The 17,262-nt window shown below is 39.4% G+C and overlaps 1 protein-coding gene across 1 annotated transcript; it reads left to right on the forward strand.

Annotated features, from left to right (window-relative positions):
* Positions 1 to 15,796, forward strand: twf1a (twinfilin actin-binding protein 1a). Its single transcript, XM_079567139.1, has 9 exons — positions 1 to 132; positions 1,134 to 1,214; positions 1,383 to 1,561; positions 3,755 to 3,850; positions 5,455 to 5,559; positions 11,525 to 11,650; positions 13,068 to 13,218; positions 13,362 to 13,483; positions 15,111 to 15,796. Exons 1-9 carry the CDS (start codon positions 108 to 110, stop codon positions 15,273 to 15,275), a joined length of 1,050 nt encoding a protein of 349 aa, XP_079423265.1. The 5' UTR covers positions 1 to 107; the 3' UTR covers positions 15,276 to 15,796.
* Positions 15,797 to 17,262: the final 1,466 nt, after the last annotated feature.

Here is a 17,262-nt window from a genome sequence, read left to right on the forward strand (position 1 = left end):
TGTCGTCACTCAGTGGGCGTGGCCTGACGCTGTAGTCCACTTCCTGGTTCTCTGCCCTGGTTTCGCCGATCAGCTGCATCCACCCTCTCTCTCCCACGTCAGGCACAATGTCACATCAAACGGGCATTCAAGGTAATTTCCCCGTCCATTTCCCTCAATTTCACCGCATTGTTCTTACTCTTGCCGCGATTTTTATTCAAATCTGTCCCGTTTGCACCGGGCAGTGTTCATTGTAAGCTAGTGTCAAGTTAGCCGCGTTGTGTGCTAGCCTTGAGCCGACCTGATCCGTGCCGCTCTTGTAAAGCAGTTTTCAGGACTCTGCTGCACAAAGTCAGGGGCTTTATCCATGCCGTGCGCCCAGTAAACCATCTCTCTTTAATCTGCCCCGCGGTACACGATGTATTTGCAGTGTTATTGCTTTCAAACGTGGACATAGTACAAGGGCTTCCCCCGCCGCTGCTGTTGAATGGATGGGCGACGCCTTCGCTTTTTATACAAAACTGCTGGCCTTGTAGTTTGGCAGGTTTACCCTTAAATAAAAGGAACAGGCAGTGCATCATTACAACAATAAGTCCCTACAGAGCCACCTATATTCCCTTATATGGGCATGAAGCTACTATGTTGTTGTTAGAGCTGAGAGTGTGTTGACCTATTAACCAAATGCACTGTTTTTCATTTACGTCTTTGATAAAAACGATCTGCTCTGTTTGATCCATTGAAGCCCACACATCCTTCAAATTGCACAATGCAGGAATTGCCATAATCGTTTTGGGGGTTGACTTAGAGTTATGTGTGTACTACCTGCTTTGCAAATGAATTTACATACTTTACATTTGAATTAAAGAATGAAGGCAATTGGGACCGAAACAAGGCAAAAAAGAAGTATCTAACTGAAGATTAAAGCCGAAGTTAAGCACGTTTTCTATGTGTTGTTCTTTTAGGTTGTGTTTGCAAAAAAAAGTTAAATTTCAGTCAGATCGAAGCGTCTTGCAGTTTGGATATTGCAATAACAATGATGTGTCAATAATTGTGCTGCCCTTCTATGTTTTTGTTCCAGCCATTGACAGCTTTCATTACATTTGATTTTATGTTATGAAAAGTCTAACACTGCAGTTTACTCTTGTGTTTTCTAGCGGGAAATGACGTGAAAGATGTCTTCGCCAACGCCAGGGCAGGAGATGAATATCGGCTCGTGAAAATCGTCATTAACAACGGTATGCTATGAACCATTATAGAGGATTATTAACAGTGTTTATCCACACCTTTTTGATTGGTGATGACTTGTTACTTTGTGGGTACTTAACAGGTCTGCAAAACAATGCACAGCAGTGCAGATTTACTATGTGGCAGTGCTTATCGCATAATGTGTTTGCACTTTACAGAGCAGCTGGCTTTGGGCACCTATAAGAAAGCCTCCAGGTCATGGGAGCAGGAATATGACTCTTCTGTGCTGCCCCTTTTGGAGGACGATGTCCCCTGCTACGTCCTGTACCGTCTGGACTCCCAGAACAACCAGGGCTACGAGTGGATCTTCCTGGTCTGGTCTCCAGATCATGCCGCTGTAAGAAAAAAAAAAGACTAGACGTTAATGAATAGCTTTCCCTGCAACGTAGAATTTTCTTCCCCAGTTTTGAGTATCACAGGGTGGAGCTGACCACATCAGGGCATGGTTTCTAAACACACTTGCAGAAAAGCTGAACATATTTGAATGACTAGAAGGTCTGGAGGGTATGCAGATGATGTCACAGCCTTGTAACAAAAGCCAAATGGTTGTCAGGGTCAAGTTCTGCATTTGTTTTGACAATCTGCAGTGTTCACAGCTCTGTCGAGAATGAAAATGGTGCAAGTGCACACTCTCTATTATGTTCATTACCACTCAGTGAGTTTCCCAAAATGTTGTCATCTGGACTAGCTTGTTTAGAAGTGAAGAGGTTTTGTTCTCTAACTCCGTTCTTTAATCCAGTGTGTGGACCTGTGGAACCTCAGAGCTGAAGAAGCCTCTTTGTTGTGAAGCAAAATGTCCCAGTTTAGATAACTACTGTACTTTTTCAAAATATTTTGCTATAATTAACTAAAAATAGATTATTTAGTTCAAAGAACAAGACCTAAAATGGTGCTAAACAAAGTAGATCAACAAACCAGGATTAAATCGGATGAAACCAGAATCAGAATCCTGCTGACGCTAAACCTGAGCCAGGATTGTAAAAGTGTGATTTCTTGTTATGTGGAAGAACATCTGACAAAGACCGTTTATATCCTTGTCCAATGTTACAAACTGATCATTTAATTCTATTTAGCTAGTTTTGTCTGAAAATACCCATTGTGGCTCTAAAATTTGCCTTTCCAGCGCTGCAGTCTCAGCTTTTTGTGTTGTTTTTAATCGAATGCAAATCCGTGTTTTGCATCGACAATGTGTCAGTCCTTCATCTCGGTTTTCCCTTTGCTTGGGCTGAATCCTAATGAAGCTGGAACACTGCGGGTCACTCATATTCAAAAAATATGCAGAAGATAATGGCATAGATGTGGTCTCTGTGTCGGCTAATGGAGGGATTTGGCGAGCCCAAGTGATTATCCGCTTTTTGTGATAATGTTCATTTAACACATTCAATTTAGCTTAAACTGACAGAGTGGTGCATTCTTGGCCTTTAGCTCCGAGAATAGCTCTTCGAGTTGAGACATGCCTCGATGGTGCAAGGCTTTCCCTGAAGTATGTGCCATTCTACATTTCTATGCAGTTTCCTTTGTTCCTCCAAAAAGTGTATCTGCAGGTTTGAGTGTCTTTATTGTCCCCCAGAAAGGCTTCAATGTTCTTTAATTCAATCAAAAAGCTCAAAAAGGTTAATTCAGCAAAAAAAAGTCTATGGATTAGACCAGGGGTGTCCAAAACTTTTTTCACTGAGGGCCACATACAGAAGAATATGGGCCGCACTCAGTAGGAGTCAGATATATTACTTCACCTCTATTTTATTAAAGTTAGCACATTTAATAAAATGTTATCTATGCTTTTTAATTGAATATGCTTAAAGTAAAGAAACAGCCTTCATCACAGCTTTCTATTCATGTATTTTCATTTATTTTATATTTATTAAATTAAAGGGACTATACAGAGTTTAAAAATGTTAAAATTGAGTATTTTCCTCCCCCTACATGTTTCAACAATGTCCTATGTGTAGAATGAGCCAAGACCTGTTCACCACAACTGCCTCTAAAATCCTGCACTCAAAAAGTTGCTACTTCGGGTCCGAATTGCCGTCATGCACCTGCAGTTACACGTATGACCTGAGGTGGCAGTAGTGAGCATAAAATGGCCAACTTGCATTATTTTTGTGCAAAAATAAAAAATCAATTATATTTTTTGAATTGGCAGTGGGCCAATTAAAAGTGGGCCACTGGCTTTTTGGTCTGTTCTCGATGCCTAAATTGGCTTATTTTTAGAAGCTGCTTTGTTTTGATCATATTGGTTTGCCGATTTATCTAACCAAGGATAAAATGAAACTGCTTAGCGTACAGTTTACTCTTGAAATACATATGTGGTTTTGCATGGAAATGATGACTCATAACAGGACATAATCACATCACACTTTATGCAATATGGCCGTGTATGTTTGTGTGTAGAGCTCATTTCATGCATTATTCTTTCAAATCAACATTTTAAGAACAAATGTACCAGCAACCATTAAGCAGACAACAAAATATAGAAAGGGCCTAATATATGTTCACCACGATTTTGTAATATTGTGTTTTTGATCGACAGGTCCGACACAAAATGTTATACGCTGCTACCAGAGCTACACTGAAGAAGGAGTTTGGAGGCGGGCACATCAAGGACGAGGTCTTTGGCACAGTAAAGGTTAGTTATTTTCATGCACAGAAAACAGAACCTAGTAATTTTGCTCATTGTGTTATTTGCTGCACTACAGAAAGGAAGTATCAAGCTTGCATTTAAATGACTTGAATTGTGAATGTTTATCTTGTTTCAAGGACTTTTCACTATTTTAGCCGTTTTTCCTGATCTGACCAAGATTACTTAAGTTGTTTGATGAAATTTCAGACTGGCTCAACTGAGAAAGTAAATCTGCAAAAGAGCAATTTTCTTACCCCTTTGGCAAATAAATTAATCTGAAATAGAGATATAATGTTGTCGAAACGAGTCCGAAACAACAAGTTTGCCTCTTAACCCCCACCTGAAACCAGCACATTTTCTCCAGTTCAGTTTGACCCAGCAATGCCTCATTTGAAAGCTAAGACCTACAAAACAGATCTAAGATTTTTCCTTGCTTTTCTGTCATATCTTTGGTGCTTTATTGGTCATGTTTTTATTGCTTTTTCATCATTTTTTTGTTGCTACGGGATGAAATAACCTATGGGAAAATGCCCAACTCAAAACATCTCAAATTTGAATTATTATGCTCATATTGAGACATTTAAACTAATCTAGTTATTTATTTATTTATTTATTTATTGCAGTGTGTTGATTACTATGCCTTTTTTCATGGCCAAAGCCAACAGCAACTTTTACCTCCAAGAGCTGCTGATATGCTCTACTTATGTTTGTATAATTAAAAAAAACAGTCTTCAAAACAAGCAAGAACTTACAGTATATATACAGTAGAAAAGCAAACCCACAGCAATCCCGAGCAATGATTTTTTTTAGGCATTCAGACGGCTGTGTAACCACATTCAGAACAGCGCCCCCTACTTTTGTAGTGAATATATTACTGCTGAGTCGCATTTAAGTGCTCAAACAAAGCTTCATTGGTCTGAAAAAACTGTTGGCCAATAGTAGATGTTTAATGCCAACTAGGGATGGGACGATAATGAAATTTGGGGTCATGATTATCTTGGCCATAATAATTGCGATTAACGATATTATCACGGTATTTGCCTATTGTTTAAAAAATCAATACATCAATACAAAACATGCAACTAATGAGCAGCTCCACACAGAAAATGCTATTTCTGCTGTGGGTAATCAAAGAATGGATTTGGATGAGGAACGAACCTACTGAAATGGTAAAGGGACTATACTGAGTTTAAAAATGTTAAATGTTCCAGCAATTTCTTAATTTGTAGAATGAGCCCAGACCTGTTCACCACAACTGCTTCTAAAATCCTGCACTGTCATTCAAAAAGGTGTTAATTTCGGGTCCGAAGTGCCGTCATGCACGAGCTTAATATAGAAGCTGAAGTTGCGCGTAAGACCTGAGGTGGCAGTAGTGAGTATAAAATGACCAACATGCATCTAGCCCCTTTAAGGACTGTTGACATAAGTCACATCACCATGGAGACTTACCCATCCCTAATACCAACATTCTGTAATATTCTTTGAGTCAAATCGACATATAGTAAATCAGTTTCTGCTTCTTTAAAAATGGACTGCTAAGCTAATATAAAGATGTGTGTTTTCTCCGGTATCTTGCTTATTGTAAAGTGTGTGTGTTCCTTTTGCTTTAGGAGGAATTGAGCCTGAGTGGATACAGGAAACACTTGACCTCACTGGCTGCGCCGCTGCCCCTGACCGCTGCAGAGGAGGAGCTGAGGCAGATCAAGTTAAACGAGGTGGGCACAAACAGTTCCTTGTGTGTGAAAAATCATAACGGGCTGCGGTGGCAATAACAGTGTCCGAGTCGGCTGGCCTTGTCTTATTTCCTCGACTTCTGCTGTCTATGAGTGACTGCCAGAGTAGAGAAGTTAGTGGCAAGACAAAGATAGCGGCTTTAAATGAAGATGAAAATCAAACAGGACTGAGAAAGACATGGACTGTTGAATAAACAGGTGAAACACTAAATGCTTTTAATAAGAGGTGAAAGAAGTTGTATCTGTATGGTATTTGAGAGAGTTGTTGTTCATTTGAGTGATGGGGAAGTGGAGGCAATTTTATTTTGTAGCGTTTTTTTGTAGTTTGTAGCGCTTTTTGCAGACTGTCAAAACTTTCAATGTGTTACAAATACAGTAAATCGCTGCAGTAAACTTGTTGGAGGAATGATTTGCTGAGAGAAGAGTCCTGGATGCTTAACAGAAAGAGTCATTGGCTCTGCAGTGACTGAATAATGTATTGAGTATCTTCTTGAAAGGCGCTATAGGAGTGTCAGGTATTATTAGTATTCTCTCCCTGTCATACCCCGCTGTGTGTGAATTGTAAACAGCCTTTCGAAACAGAATATCCTGCCACAGCGCAAGGTCAGCAGTGGTGCAAGTGTAAAGGAGCTTGGGACGATTCCATCAACACTGGGCAAAGATGCTGAAGCGTCAAAACAGCCGGTGGTTGACGGATCTAATGGACACATTTCCTCACACAGTGGATACTAAAAATCTATACAAGAATCCTTTCAACTGAGGTCTGCTCTGTAAAGAATTATCAGATAGCATTGTGTAGTATGAAGGTGGGTTTGTATTTGTCCCACAGCTATTAGCATTTAGCCATTACACATCCCAAATTATGAACGATGATCGGTATTGTCCTCTGTGTTAAATGCTAATTTAAGCAAATTTCAGTTCCTTTTTGTTTGGTTGGATGCGCATTTGGCCACCAAACATCATCTTATAATGTGTTAATAATAGAGAAACCGTCATGAAAGGGACATGTCATACTTTAATATCGGGATTGACTTCACCATTCATCTGTATGGGGATAAAACGCTCAATTCAAACAGGTCAAACAGAAGTATGCTTGTGTGAAATCGGCTACAAAGTTGGAGTGTGTGGAGTTTTTGCCACTGAGGTAGCTGCAGTTTTCAGTTTGGCCGCAGCATCTGTTTACATGATCGTCCAGGAAAGACCACATTTATTGTTTTTTCTTTTAAACAAAAAAAACAAATCGAAAATTGAGATCAATCAATATGGGGAAAATAATCGCGATTATTGTTTTTCTATTATCGCCCAGCCCTTGGTTAAACTATGTAAATGATAAAGATGGATGGGATTAGGAAAGAGTCAGTCATAGGAACAGTTTATGTCCAATGTTTAGAGCGAACATTTCCAGATTGCGACCGTTTAGGCATGCACAGAGGAGGAATGGTAAACATTAGGGCTGCAAGGTTTATTGCCAGTTTAAATACTGGTATTAAAACTCGTTTTTGCGGTGGAGTTAATCAGAAAGGAGAGTGTTTTATAAAATACCATTGTCTCTGAATCAAGAAAAAAAAATCTGTGATTTTGATCAAAATTAGCCTCTGTTTAGCTTATATTTCTCAGGAACCGAGGCACGTAGAATTAAATTGTTTCACCTATGGAGAGCTTAGAGTCTCGTCTTCAAACGAGCCATAGCATATGTCCATAGCTATAATATAGAATACGCTGTGGTGCTACAAATATCATGAAAAATGGTCTGAATTGTTGGTACTCTACAGCTAAATCCCAACAGCGTGGCCTCAGTGTGTTAATAAAGGACTGAGATTATACATTTTTACCAACAATAAAACAAAAAAGTAACTTGGAAAATATGCAAAAGCATTTCTCATGATTTACCCTAATTTTGTTCCATTTAGCCTGGTTTTGGACCTGATTTAATATTAGTAAAGCCTTGTTTGTGCAAATGTAGTGGAAACATTCTTTGAAATGGTTTAGTTACAGAATTGCAGTAATATTGTTATTGCAAAATTCAAGATGATTATTGAATACAACTATTTATTTTCTCCTCTTATGCCGCTTTATTAGTGCCACATTTAATCTTCCAATACTTTTATACTGCATTCAACCTTCCATGACCCACAACTAACAAGCCTCTAGTTTGAAGGTCTCCACGGGGATTTTGCCGAGGAGGCAGGTAGCATTGTGCTGGGGGCAGTGATTAGATAAGGAGTCTGTAAAATGATCCGCTGTTGTTCGGCTAAAACAATGACGTCAGCCATGTTTGATTTGCAGTTCATAAGGAAATGAGCTAACCCTGACCTTTAGCATGGTGGTTCGCAACATGTGGTACGCGGGCCTCTTGCTGTGCGTGTCACTTGCAATCAAGTTTCAAATGAAGTATTGTAATGTCTGTTTTAGGGCAGCACGATATTGACAAAAATACACACATATTCTTCCTCCAAATGCCCCACATTAGAACAATACACAATAATCTACTTTCAAAAATCTTCCCCCGACATTCAGTGTACCTCTGGGGGACAGCCACGTGACGATAATAACACTTTAAAATCTGCTTTATGGAAACTCAGACAAACATTTATCTGTTGCAGCCGAACCTGAGATCGTAAAGCTCTACAATTCTGATCAGTGAACATCACTCACTCAAAAAAAAAAAACTCCGCCTCTTGACCGTAAGTTATTGCAGTAGTCAAAACCTCAATTGCGATTCGATAAACGTTGCAGCCCTAGTCTATTTTTTTTTCTTTTCTGAAACTTGTGCAGCACTTTGGGCAGTGTCCACTGTACCTTAATTGTATTGTGCTATGCATGATTTTCTAATGATGTCACACATAATTCTGGCAGCCATTTTGAATACCGAAGTAGCATTATGCAGTACTACAATATGTAACAATATCCCTACTCAGGATGAAAATGAAAGACAACTGACAGTGGCATTTTTATGTACTCGTAATCATTGCTCAAGAAGAACAGTTAAAACACGGCCCCAGAGACACACGTTTACCTGATATAAGCAGCAAATGTGGCACCGACGTAGCAGCGCTGTCTGTCGAGCTACAGCAGGATTTACTAAAGATCTGCTTCACTTCTCAGACTAAACTGACACTCAGAGGAAACAGAAAACCTTTCTCTGTGATTTTTGTAGTTTGTCATGTCAACAGAGTCAGTGTTTAAGCTGCTCAAGACATTAGCATGCTACTGGTTAGCAACTGTCAACCATGGCTTCAACACAATAAACACATGTGTAGCTCACATCTATGAACACTGAGGAAATACTACAGTAACGGCTCAGCTCTGACCTCTGACACATGTGGTAGTCAAGGTTTGGAGTGTGGTTCAGGGCTTTCTCTTGGAGAGGTCGGAGCTGAGCTGAGCTGAGCTGTTGAGGCAAAATGCTAACCAGTAGCATGCTAGCGCTTAAACACTAACTCACTGGTTTCTTCACATAAACGTGTGTCTCTTGGGCCATGTTTTTATTGTTATCTTCTTGAGAGTAGAGATGTTGTTACATGTTGTAGTACTGCATAGTTATACTTTGGTATTCAAAATGGCCGCCATAACAGCAAAAGTCACATGACTCAAAAGCATGTGTATAAAACGGTTTGACCTATGATGTAAAAGTGTCTAGGACTGCCTAGTCCTGGCTCTGGTCTAATTCTGGCTATGCTTCACTTAAGTCCTGCTTGTGCCTTGTCCTCAGTTGGTCTTGGGTAAATTCTTAGTTTAGTCTTAGCAAAGTTTGGTTACACTTTATTTTACTCAACCCTTGATGTGCCCGAAGTTCTTCCTAGACCTATTTGAGTCCTGGAGCAGGCTTAGTCTGGTTTTCAGCCTTGTTTCATGGTTTGGGGTGACAGTAGCTCAAATAGGTAATTTAATAAGTCCTGAATTAACCCTGTTTCTGATCTAATTTGTCTTTATTTTGCCATGCCCCCTGTGTTTTAGTCTTTCGTTCAGTCCTGATTGAAGTGCTTTTGCTTCTTCTTGTAGAGCCACATATTCAAGCGCAATATACTTCCGATGTGTGGTGAAAAAATTGGGAAACCAGCTGAATTTGCATATGGATTTCTGCCACATTTTGAGACGACAGCCTTTGAAACCCTCATTTATTCCACCTGCTCTCGCTGCTGCTTCTGCTGCTGCTGTTTTCCAGGCGACGCATCGACAAGTGTCTGTGTTACCAAATAAGGAAGTGCTTTGAGTCTAGTCAATTAAGGCTTTCGAAAGAATAGGAAGTCCTCCCCTTGTTCCTTTTGAGCAGCTGCAGAAGAAAGATAATACAATATACAATGCAGTGTCGCAGGTGTAGGGGGGTTGAAAGAAATCTTAAATTGCGAATGCATTACAACCAATTACGTTGGCAGTCAATCATTATTTGCTTCACACAGTGCACATTTTAAACAGGAGAGGGACATTGACATTTTAAGTGCTATAATGCTGCAGGAATCAGTGCTTTTCAGAACAGTTAGTTAGGAGTGTAATAGTAAACCCAATAGTGCTGAAACAACCAATCGATTAATCGAAGAACAACTATTTTAGTAATGGATTAATAATTTTCTTGTAAACACAGACTGAAATAGAGCAAATTTGATGTGATTTTTTTAATTATTATTTTTCCGAAACCTACTTTGTTTAGTGTTTTGTACATTGATAATTTCATAAATATCTGTCTCTGTCTCATCCAATCAGAAAGCAGAATTGGCATTAAAAACCTCCAAAAACACTCACTTTAAGTTTACTCCATTGACACATCCTCAAGCTGTGCCACTTTAGCTTAAAGGGACTATACGGAGTTTAAAAATGTTAAAAGTAAGTATAATCCGTCCATGTCCTATTGTGTAGAATGAGCCCCGATCTGTTCACCACAACTGCCTCTAAAATCCTGCACTCTCAAAAAGTTGTTACTTCGGGTCCGAAGTGCCGTCATGCACAAGCTTAATCTAGAAGCTGCAGATACGCGTAAGACCTGAGGTGGCAGTAGTGAGCATAAAATGTCCAACTTACATCTAGTTTTAATGTGTTAAAAAAACAATTTAAATAACATTTTCATACACCACTCACAGCCAAGCGACAGCCAAAAGACAATACATTCCCTAAATACTGTATTTTCCAGACTATAAGCCCCCCCGAAATATAAGGCGCACCAGCCAAAAAATGCATAATGAAGAGGAAAAAGCATATATGTCGGTCCGGAGTAGAAGTTGCACCAGCCTTGGCAACTACCTGGGCATGGAGGCGTAACTGCACCGTTGACAAGCCTCTCTCGGCAGCACGTTGTTCAAGCGCTCATTGTTCTAGCTGTAGCCATCTAGCTTTTAGCCAGCGATGAGCTATTTTTGTTTTCTTCATTGCAGTAAGAGTAACCTCTGCTTTTCACCAGTCCCCTCACAAGTTTCTCACTTACTCCAAACTTTACGTAAGCAAGTGCTTTATTTGTCATTGTACAGGAGTAGCACTGATGCTGTCTAGCAGCTGTCAGTGTGAAAATAACGAGAAATTATATATTTTGATATATAAGACGCACCTGAGTATAAGTCACACCCCCAGCCAAACTATGAACAAAGTGTTTATAGTCCAGAAAATATGGTAGTTTCAACTTCAATGAGATTGATTTATATTCAATTGCTAATACAAATGCCTGGCTCTTGATCATGCATTTCTATTCTTTACTTTTGGCCCTTGTTAGACTTTTGTTGAATGTGCTACATAAACTTGGCAGGCTGTTTGGTATGCCAGGTAGCTGCTTCTGAAGTCGTGATGTAACAGCTCTTTCATTTACAGGCAGGTATCTCTAAAAATAGATGATAGCAGGTGTAAACTCCAGCTTTTCCAGGTTTTAATGTGATATGTAGTTCCTATCTTTGTTTGGGAGTTTCTCAGTGTCTTTATTTATTTCATGCCTGTTGTAACTTGTGCGTTGTCATGTCGCGTTCAGGTGCAGACGGACGTCAGCGTGGACACGAAGCAGCAGACTCTCCAGGGAGTGGCCTTCCCCATCCACCGGGACGGAATGGCCGCGCTGGAGAAATTTAGGGACAAGAAGCTCAACTACGTACAACTGGTGAGTCCCTGTGCTCTGTGATCAGCGAGCGTTTCTTCCTCTGTCGCTGTTTGAAGGAGTGAAGATCAATTTTGGCGGAGCTGGTTTTCAGATAAACAAAGGCTGAGTCATTCGCCCAAAAGCCTCTGTTGTTGTCGGAACACAAAGGGTCATTAGATCCAATCAGTGCAGGGTACAAAGGAGGGATGGGACAGGCCTCTCTCTGCTTCCTTTTGTGCTTTAAATCAGCGTTGTCACATTGAGTGTTGACTTAAACCAGTTACCTGCCATTCACCACCTTAAAGGGACCATACAGAGTTTAAAAATGTTAAAATAATGTATTTTCCTCCCCCTACATGTTCCAGCCATGTCCTAATGTGTAGAATGAGCCCAGAAAACTGCCTCTAAAATCATGAACTGTCACTCAAAAGGTGTTAATTTGGGTCCGAAGTGCCGTCATGCACGAGCTTATAGAAGGTGCAATTACACGTGTGACCTAAGATGGCAGTAGTGAGTATAAAATGGCAATCTTGCATGTAGCCCCTTTAACTGTAACTTAAACTCTGACTAAAATTGGACTACAACTAAATTAAAAAGTAGTTTATGAGACTAAAACTGTCCAGACGTCCTGATATTTATGTCGACCAAAATATGACTAAATAAAAATGAAAAGAAAAGAATAAATCATCCAAACTTCCAATGACAGCTTGAAAAAGTCGCATGTCATTTAAACTCTCTGCCAAAGGAACAGCTCTGAGCTTTGTCCATACGGGAGAACAAACATGAAGAGAGAACCTTGATAAAATATGATGATGATCAATGTTATGAATGCAAAGTTCACTAAATTGTCTTAAATACAGTTGACTAAATTATAGGGGCAAAAGAAGTTATATGAAATTTGAAGAGTTTGGACAGATTCAGCCTGTACCTTTGTCTCTGTATTTGTTCTTGTACTGTCTGTATACTGTATACTGTATACTGTATACTGTATGCTCAAAATAATAAAATATTAACTTCAAAATTAACACTGCATAAAAGCGCCGAGAAAATTCAAAAGATTTAGACAAAAAAAGGAATGACTATTGTTAATTGGTTGTGGATTTAGGATGGGGCAGTGCACGTTTTCTCCACTTTGGCTTTACCCAAATCTAAAAGCTTCTTGAAGCTAGCGTCAAAATAGCAACAAAAACAAGGCGTAAATGAGGACGAAAAAAGAGACAAAGATGCAGGAGAACAGGTGACAAAAAAGTCAAAAAAAGAAAATGCACTCGATTAAGGTGGTTAAGAGGGTTTAATATATTTTGTATTTGGACTACTTCTGCTACTACCACTATTACTGCTTCTACTTATATTCTTCCACTTTGTTCCAAATGTGTTTTATTTTCATCCCGTTAAGGCTCAAACATTTACATTTTCTGTCTTTTCTTTCCTTTTATAGAAAGTAGACTTTGAGCAGGAGCTTATTAAACTGAGCGGCACTGACCACACAGAGCTCAAGGACCTGCCCATGCGGATCCCCAAAGACTCAGCGCGATACCACTTCTTCCTCTACAAACACTCGCACGAAGGAGACTACCTGGAGTCCACAGGTGAAACTCGAAATATTATACAAATTAAACAAGGCAATCTTAATTTTGTCTCTCCTGATGTATGTAATGGTCTGGGTGCTAAACCTACGCTTGGTCTATCTCCGGTTTAAAGCTGGACTTGTATGTGTCTTTGTGTCCCACAGTTTTTATTTATTCCATGCCCGGGTACAAGTGCAGCATCAGAGAGAGGATGCTTTACTCCAGCTGCAAAAACCCCCTGGTGGACATGGTGGAGAACAGCCTGGGAATGGAGATCGAGAAAAAGGTTTGTCGACTCAAGCTTTTAAAGCAGTGCTAAGTAACGTGTTTACCTCAATAAATCCTTTTCGTAGTAGTTTATGGGATGATTGGAGGGTCTTTCATCTCCCCCTGGTGTCTCTGGCCAGAAAATCATGCTTGCAACTTGACTGCCACCGGGTTGGAATAGAATAGAATAGAATCAGGAAGAAGAAGCTAACAGGCTAACGGGCAAAGCTAACTGCGGGCTAGTGCCACTTTAAACAGTATTTACAGCCAAGTTTGAGTGAAAAAAAAATTCCATTGTATAACTGGATGTACAATATCCCTCTCTCCCTTCGCCTTTCCTGTCAGCATAGTATTTACTCTCCAAGACAATTAATAATTTAAAAAATTGCTGCTTTAAAGATCATCTTCCTCACATTTTGTTTCATATTTGTTTATAAGTTCTGCTAAAGAAATGACTGAAAATAAATAGATGAAAATGTGTCCTGGAGTACGGTATTTGTTGAGATTTTGCTGATTTATCGACTCACTAAAGCTGCCTGAACAGATGTACCACACATTATGTAACTTTCCTTGTCTTTTCTGAGGTTTGGAAGCCATTGCTAACTCCAATGTAACAAATAAAGTGCTTTGCAGGCATTGTATTTAATATCCTGTTTAAAATAATGGAAAGATAAAGCAACTTAATTTTAATCTCTTCAGCCCTGCCTTAACCAAGCACATTTTCTGCTGTTTGGTTATACCCAAATCTAAAAGACAAAAAAAGCATCAAAATAGCGTCGAAAACGAGGATGAAAACGCAGCAAAAAAAATGTGCCGACAAGCAACAAAAACACAACAAAAAAGATGACAAACGTGGAGAAAATGCGTAAAAAAAAGCGATGAAAAAGCAGCAAAAAGGCCACAAAAAGTAACACAAACTGAAAAAAAGTGACTCAAATATGTGATTAAAAACGCTTAAAGAAACATGACAATAACGCAATGACAGAAAAGTTTTGATCAGTTTTGTAGGTCTTAGCTTTTAAATGAGGGATTACACTGTAGTTCTTCAGTTCTTCAAAGGTTTTAGATTTGGGTAAAGGCGAACTGAAGAAAACACCCCACCTCTACCGAGCACATTTTCTCTGGATCTGAAAGCTTCAGGACTGGAGCTCATAATTAAGCCTATAGGCCAGAGTGACGCCTCATTTGAAAGCTCAGTCCCACAAAACTGATTTTGCTGCTGCATTTTTGTCACATTTTTTAAAGCTTTTTTGTCATGTTTTCGTAATTTTTTCTGTGCTTTTTGACACTTTTTTGTTGTGTTTTCATCCTCGTTTTCCTCGCTATTTTGTGGCTTTTTTGTTGCTTTTTCTTTTCTCTTTAGTTGTGCTTTTTGTTGCTTTTATAGTGTCTTTTTTGTTACTTTTATAGTGTCTTTTTGTTGCTTTTTCCGGCACATTTTTGGCGGTCTTTTGCCACTTTTTTGTTGTGTTTTCATCCTCGTTTTTGTCACTATTTTGAGGGGTTTTTTCAAGAGGTTTTTAGATTTGGGTTTTTTTCCCCCACCAAATGTCTACAAACAAACTCAAACAGTACGGAAGTAAAATGGATTTCACTCTAAGAAAAAAAGTGTCGAGAATAACAATTTACTTTCCTGTTTCTTGAAGTTGGAGATTGAGAACGGGGACGAGCTGACCAGCGACTTCCTGTACGAGGAGGTGCACCCCAAGCAGCACGCGCACAAGCAGCGCTTCGCCAAACCCAAGGGCCCGGCGGGCAAGAGGGGCGGGCGCCGGATCACCAGGCCCCCGGGAGAGGAGGACGAGGACTAGAGCACCAGACCTCAACCAACATGCACCAACTCCACCTCTATCCACCGCGGGACAGTCCTGTGACGGGGGGGAGGCTGCTATCTGACATGCTTGAGTGAATAGGTTGCGTTCATGATTGAAAATTTGGCGATCGCAGAAGGAGGGCAGGGGGGAAAAAGATATTTAAAGATCCATTTAGCCAACATTTAGCATTTAGCCTACTCATAGACAAAATAAGCCAAAATATGTTCCTGCCAAAGCTCATATAGCCTTCCATTCTAGAAACAACTATCCCGCCTAAATGATTGCCATGACCAAATATCCCTCAGTCTTAGCGAGTACTCCTTGGCGAGACATTCAAGTTTGTGCCATTTTTGTTTCAAGGTCAAGACATTTTGTTACTTTAAAGAGAAAATTCTACCTTACAAAACTCACCTGTCCTCCACCTTAAGAGTGTTCAGGATTAAATATTGAACAATGTCATAGAAAGCGGCCATTTTGTGGAGAATTAGCAAACACGCTGGCTGACCAACAGTTGCTTAAAACTACGGCATTGCATTTTTTTCCGATGCTCGTACTTTACAATTTTTCGATACTGATACTTTTTCCGATACCTAAGATATTTGTCACCTAGAACCAGGAAATGGAATGAGAGTGGTCCGCAGATTTACAATGTCGGGTTCATCTCCAATGTCAAGATCTGTGTGGAAAAATGGGGAATAATTTTGCAAAAATCTGGAAAAATTGGGCGAATATAGGGAGAAAATGGGAATAAATTGGGTAAAAAATTGGGAGAAATGGGGGTAAATAGGAAAAATATTAGAAATAAATGCAAGGGGAAAAATTGGGCAAAAATAGGGGGAAATAAATTATAATAATAAAATTATAATTTATACAATAAAAATGAGGGGAAAAATGGGGGGAAAAGGGGAATGAATTAGGTAAAAAATTGGGATATATGGGGGTAAATAGGAACAAATATTAGCAATAAAAATGAGGGGAAAAATAGGGGGGAAAGGGAAATAAATTAGGTAAAAAAATTGGGATATATGGGGGTAAATAGGAAAAGATATTAGCAATAAAACGAGGAGGGAAAATTGGGCAACAAAGTAGTTTCCTTTTAATGCTGTCCCTGGAACAACAGCATCAAAACTAAAGATTTTTTGTCTTCAATTTTATTGATACCGGAAGTACCTAAACTTTTTCTCCGATCCCGTAGTGGTATCGTTTAACGGTACCCAAACAATATTTAAAAAGGTAGAGAAAGGATTTCCGTTAGCTGCCAGGTCTATTGTTCCAAATGCAAATAACAAACCACGATATTTTCCATTTTCCATGTGTTTGTTTTGGTGGAATACACACCTTTCCCCAGCTTACTCAGCCGCTCTGACTCCGTGATTTTCTGAACGTTATAATCTCATGTGAACGCAACCTATAAAGATTCGGATATGGCACCCTCGAAAATCCCCCCCCAGCTATGCACGCCAAGGACAACACTGAGCAATGACTAAAACAACATGCTATTTTTTCCATTTGTAGCTTGTCAAATGGAGCTCTATTCCAAACTTAATCACGAATGATGGTCCAAAAACACTCGAGGATTGTATCTTGTTGCCACCTAAAAAAAAAAAAAAAAAAGTGAACTTGCGCCAATATACTGTAAGAAACCCACTATAAACCCTAACTCCTTGCATTCCTTGTGTCAAATTCCTTGTTTAAAAATGTCTAATTGTACGTCTGCTGTTTTTTGCACAACTGCGGTGCTCGAAAGCAGCCAAGACGCACCAACTCCCCAACACTTGTGTCTATAATAATGATTCATTTTAACATTTTATATTGGAAATTTACTTTTTTGATATAACTGTGGTTTACATAAAGAGGAAAAAAAAAAACATCTGCTGAGAAACTTATTTTTCTATGCAAAGTGCTGTAAGTGTACATATTGTAGCTGTTTGTTCTGGTGACGTTGATGTTAATGTCGAGGGTCTTTGGTATGAACCTATGGGCT

This window comes from Gobius niger (assembly GCF_951799975.1).
Source record: "Gobius niger genome assembly, chromosome: 12".
Taxonomy (NCBI): domain Eukaryota; kingdom Metazoa; phylum Chordata; class Actinopteri; order Gobiiformes; family Gobiidae; genus Gobius; species Gobius niger.

Bases quoted from the DNA above. Each gene is read 5' to 3' on its own strand.
- twf1a (XM_079567139.1), top strand. From the start codon at position 108: ATGTCACATCAAACGGGCATTCAAG. The intron at 1,215-1,382 runs GTATGCTATGAA...TGCACTTTACAG, and splicing joins GAAAATCGTCATTAACAACG to AGCAGCTGGCTTTGGGCACC. The intron at 3,851-5,454 runs GTTAGTTATTTT...CTTTTGCTTTAG, and splicing joins AGGTCTTTGGCACAGTAAAG to GAGGAATTGAGCCTGAGTGG.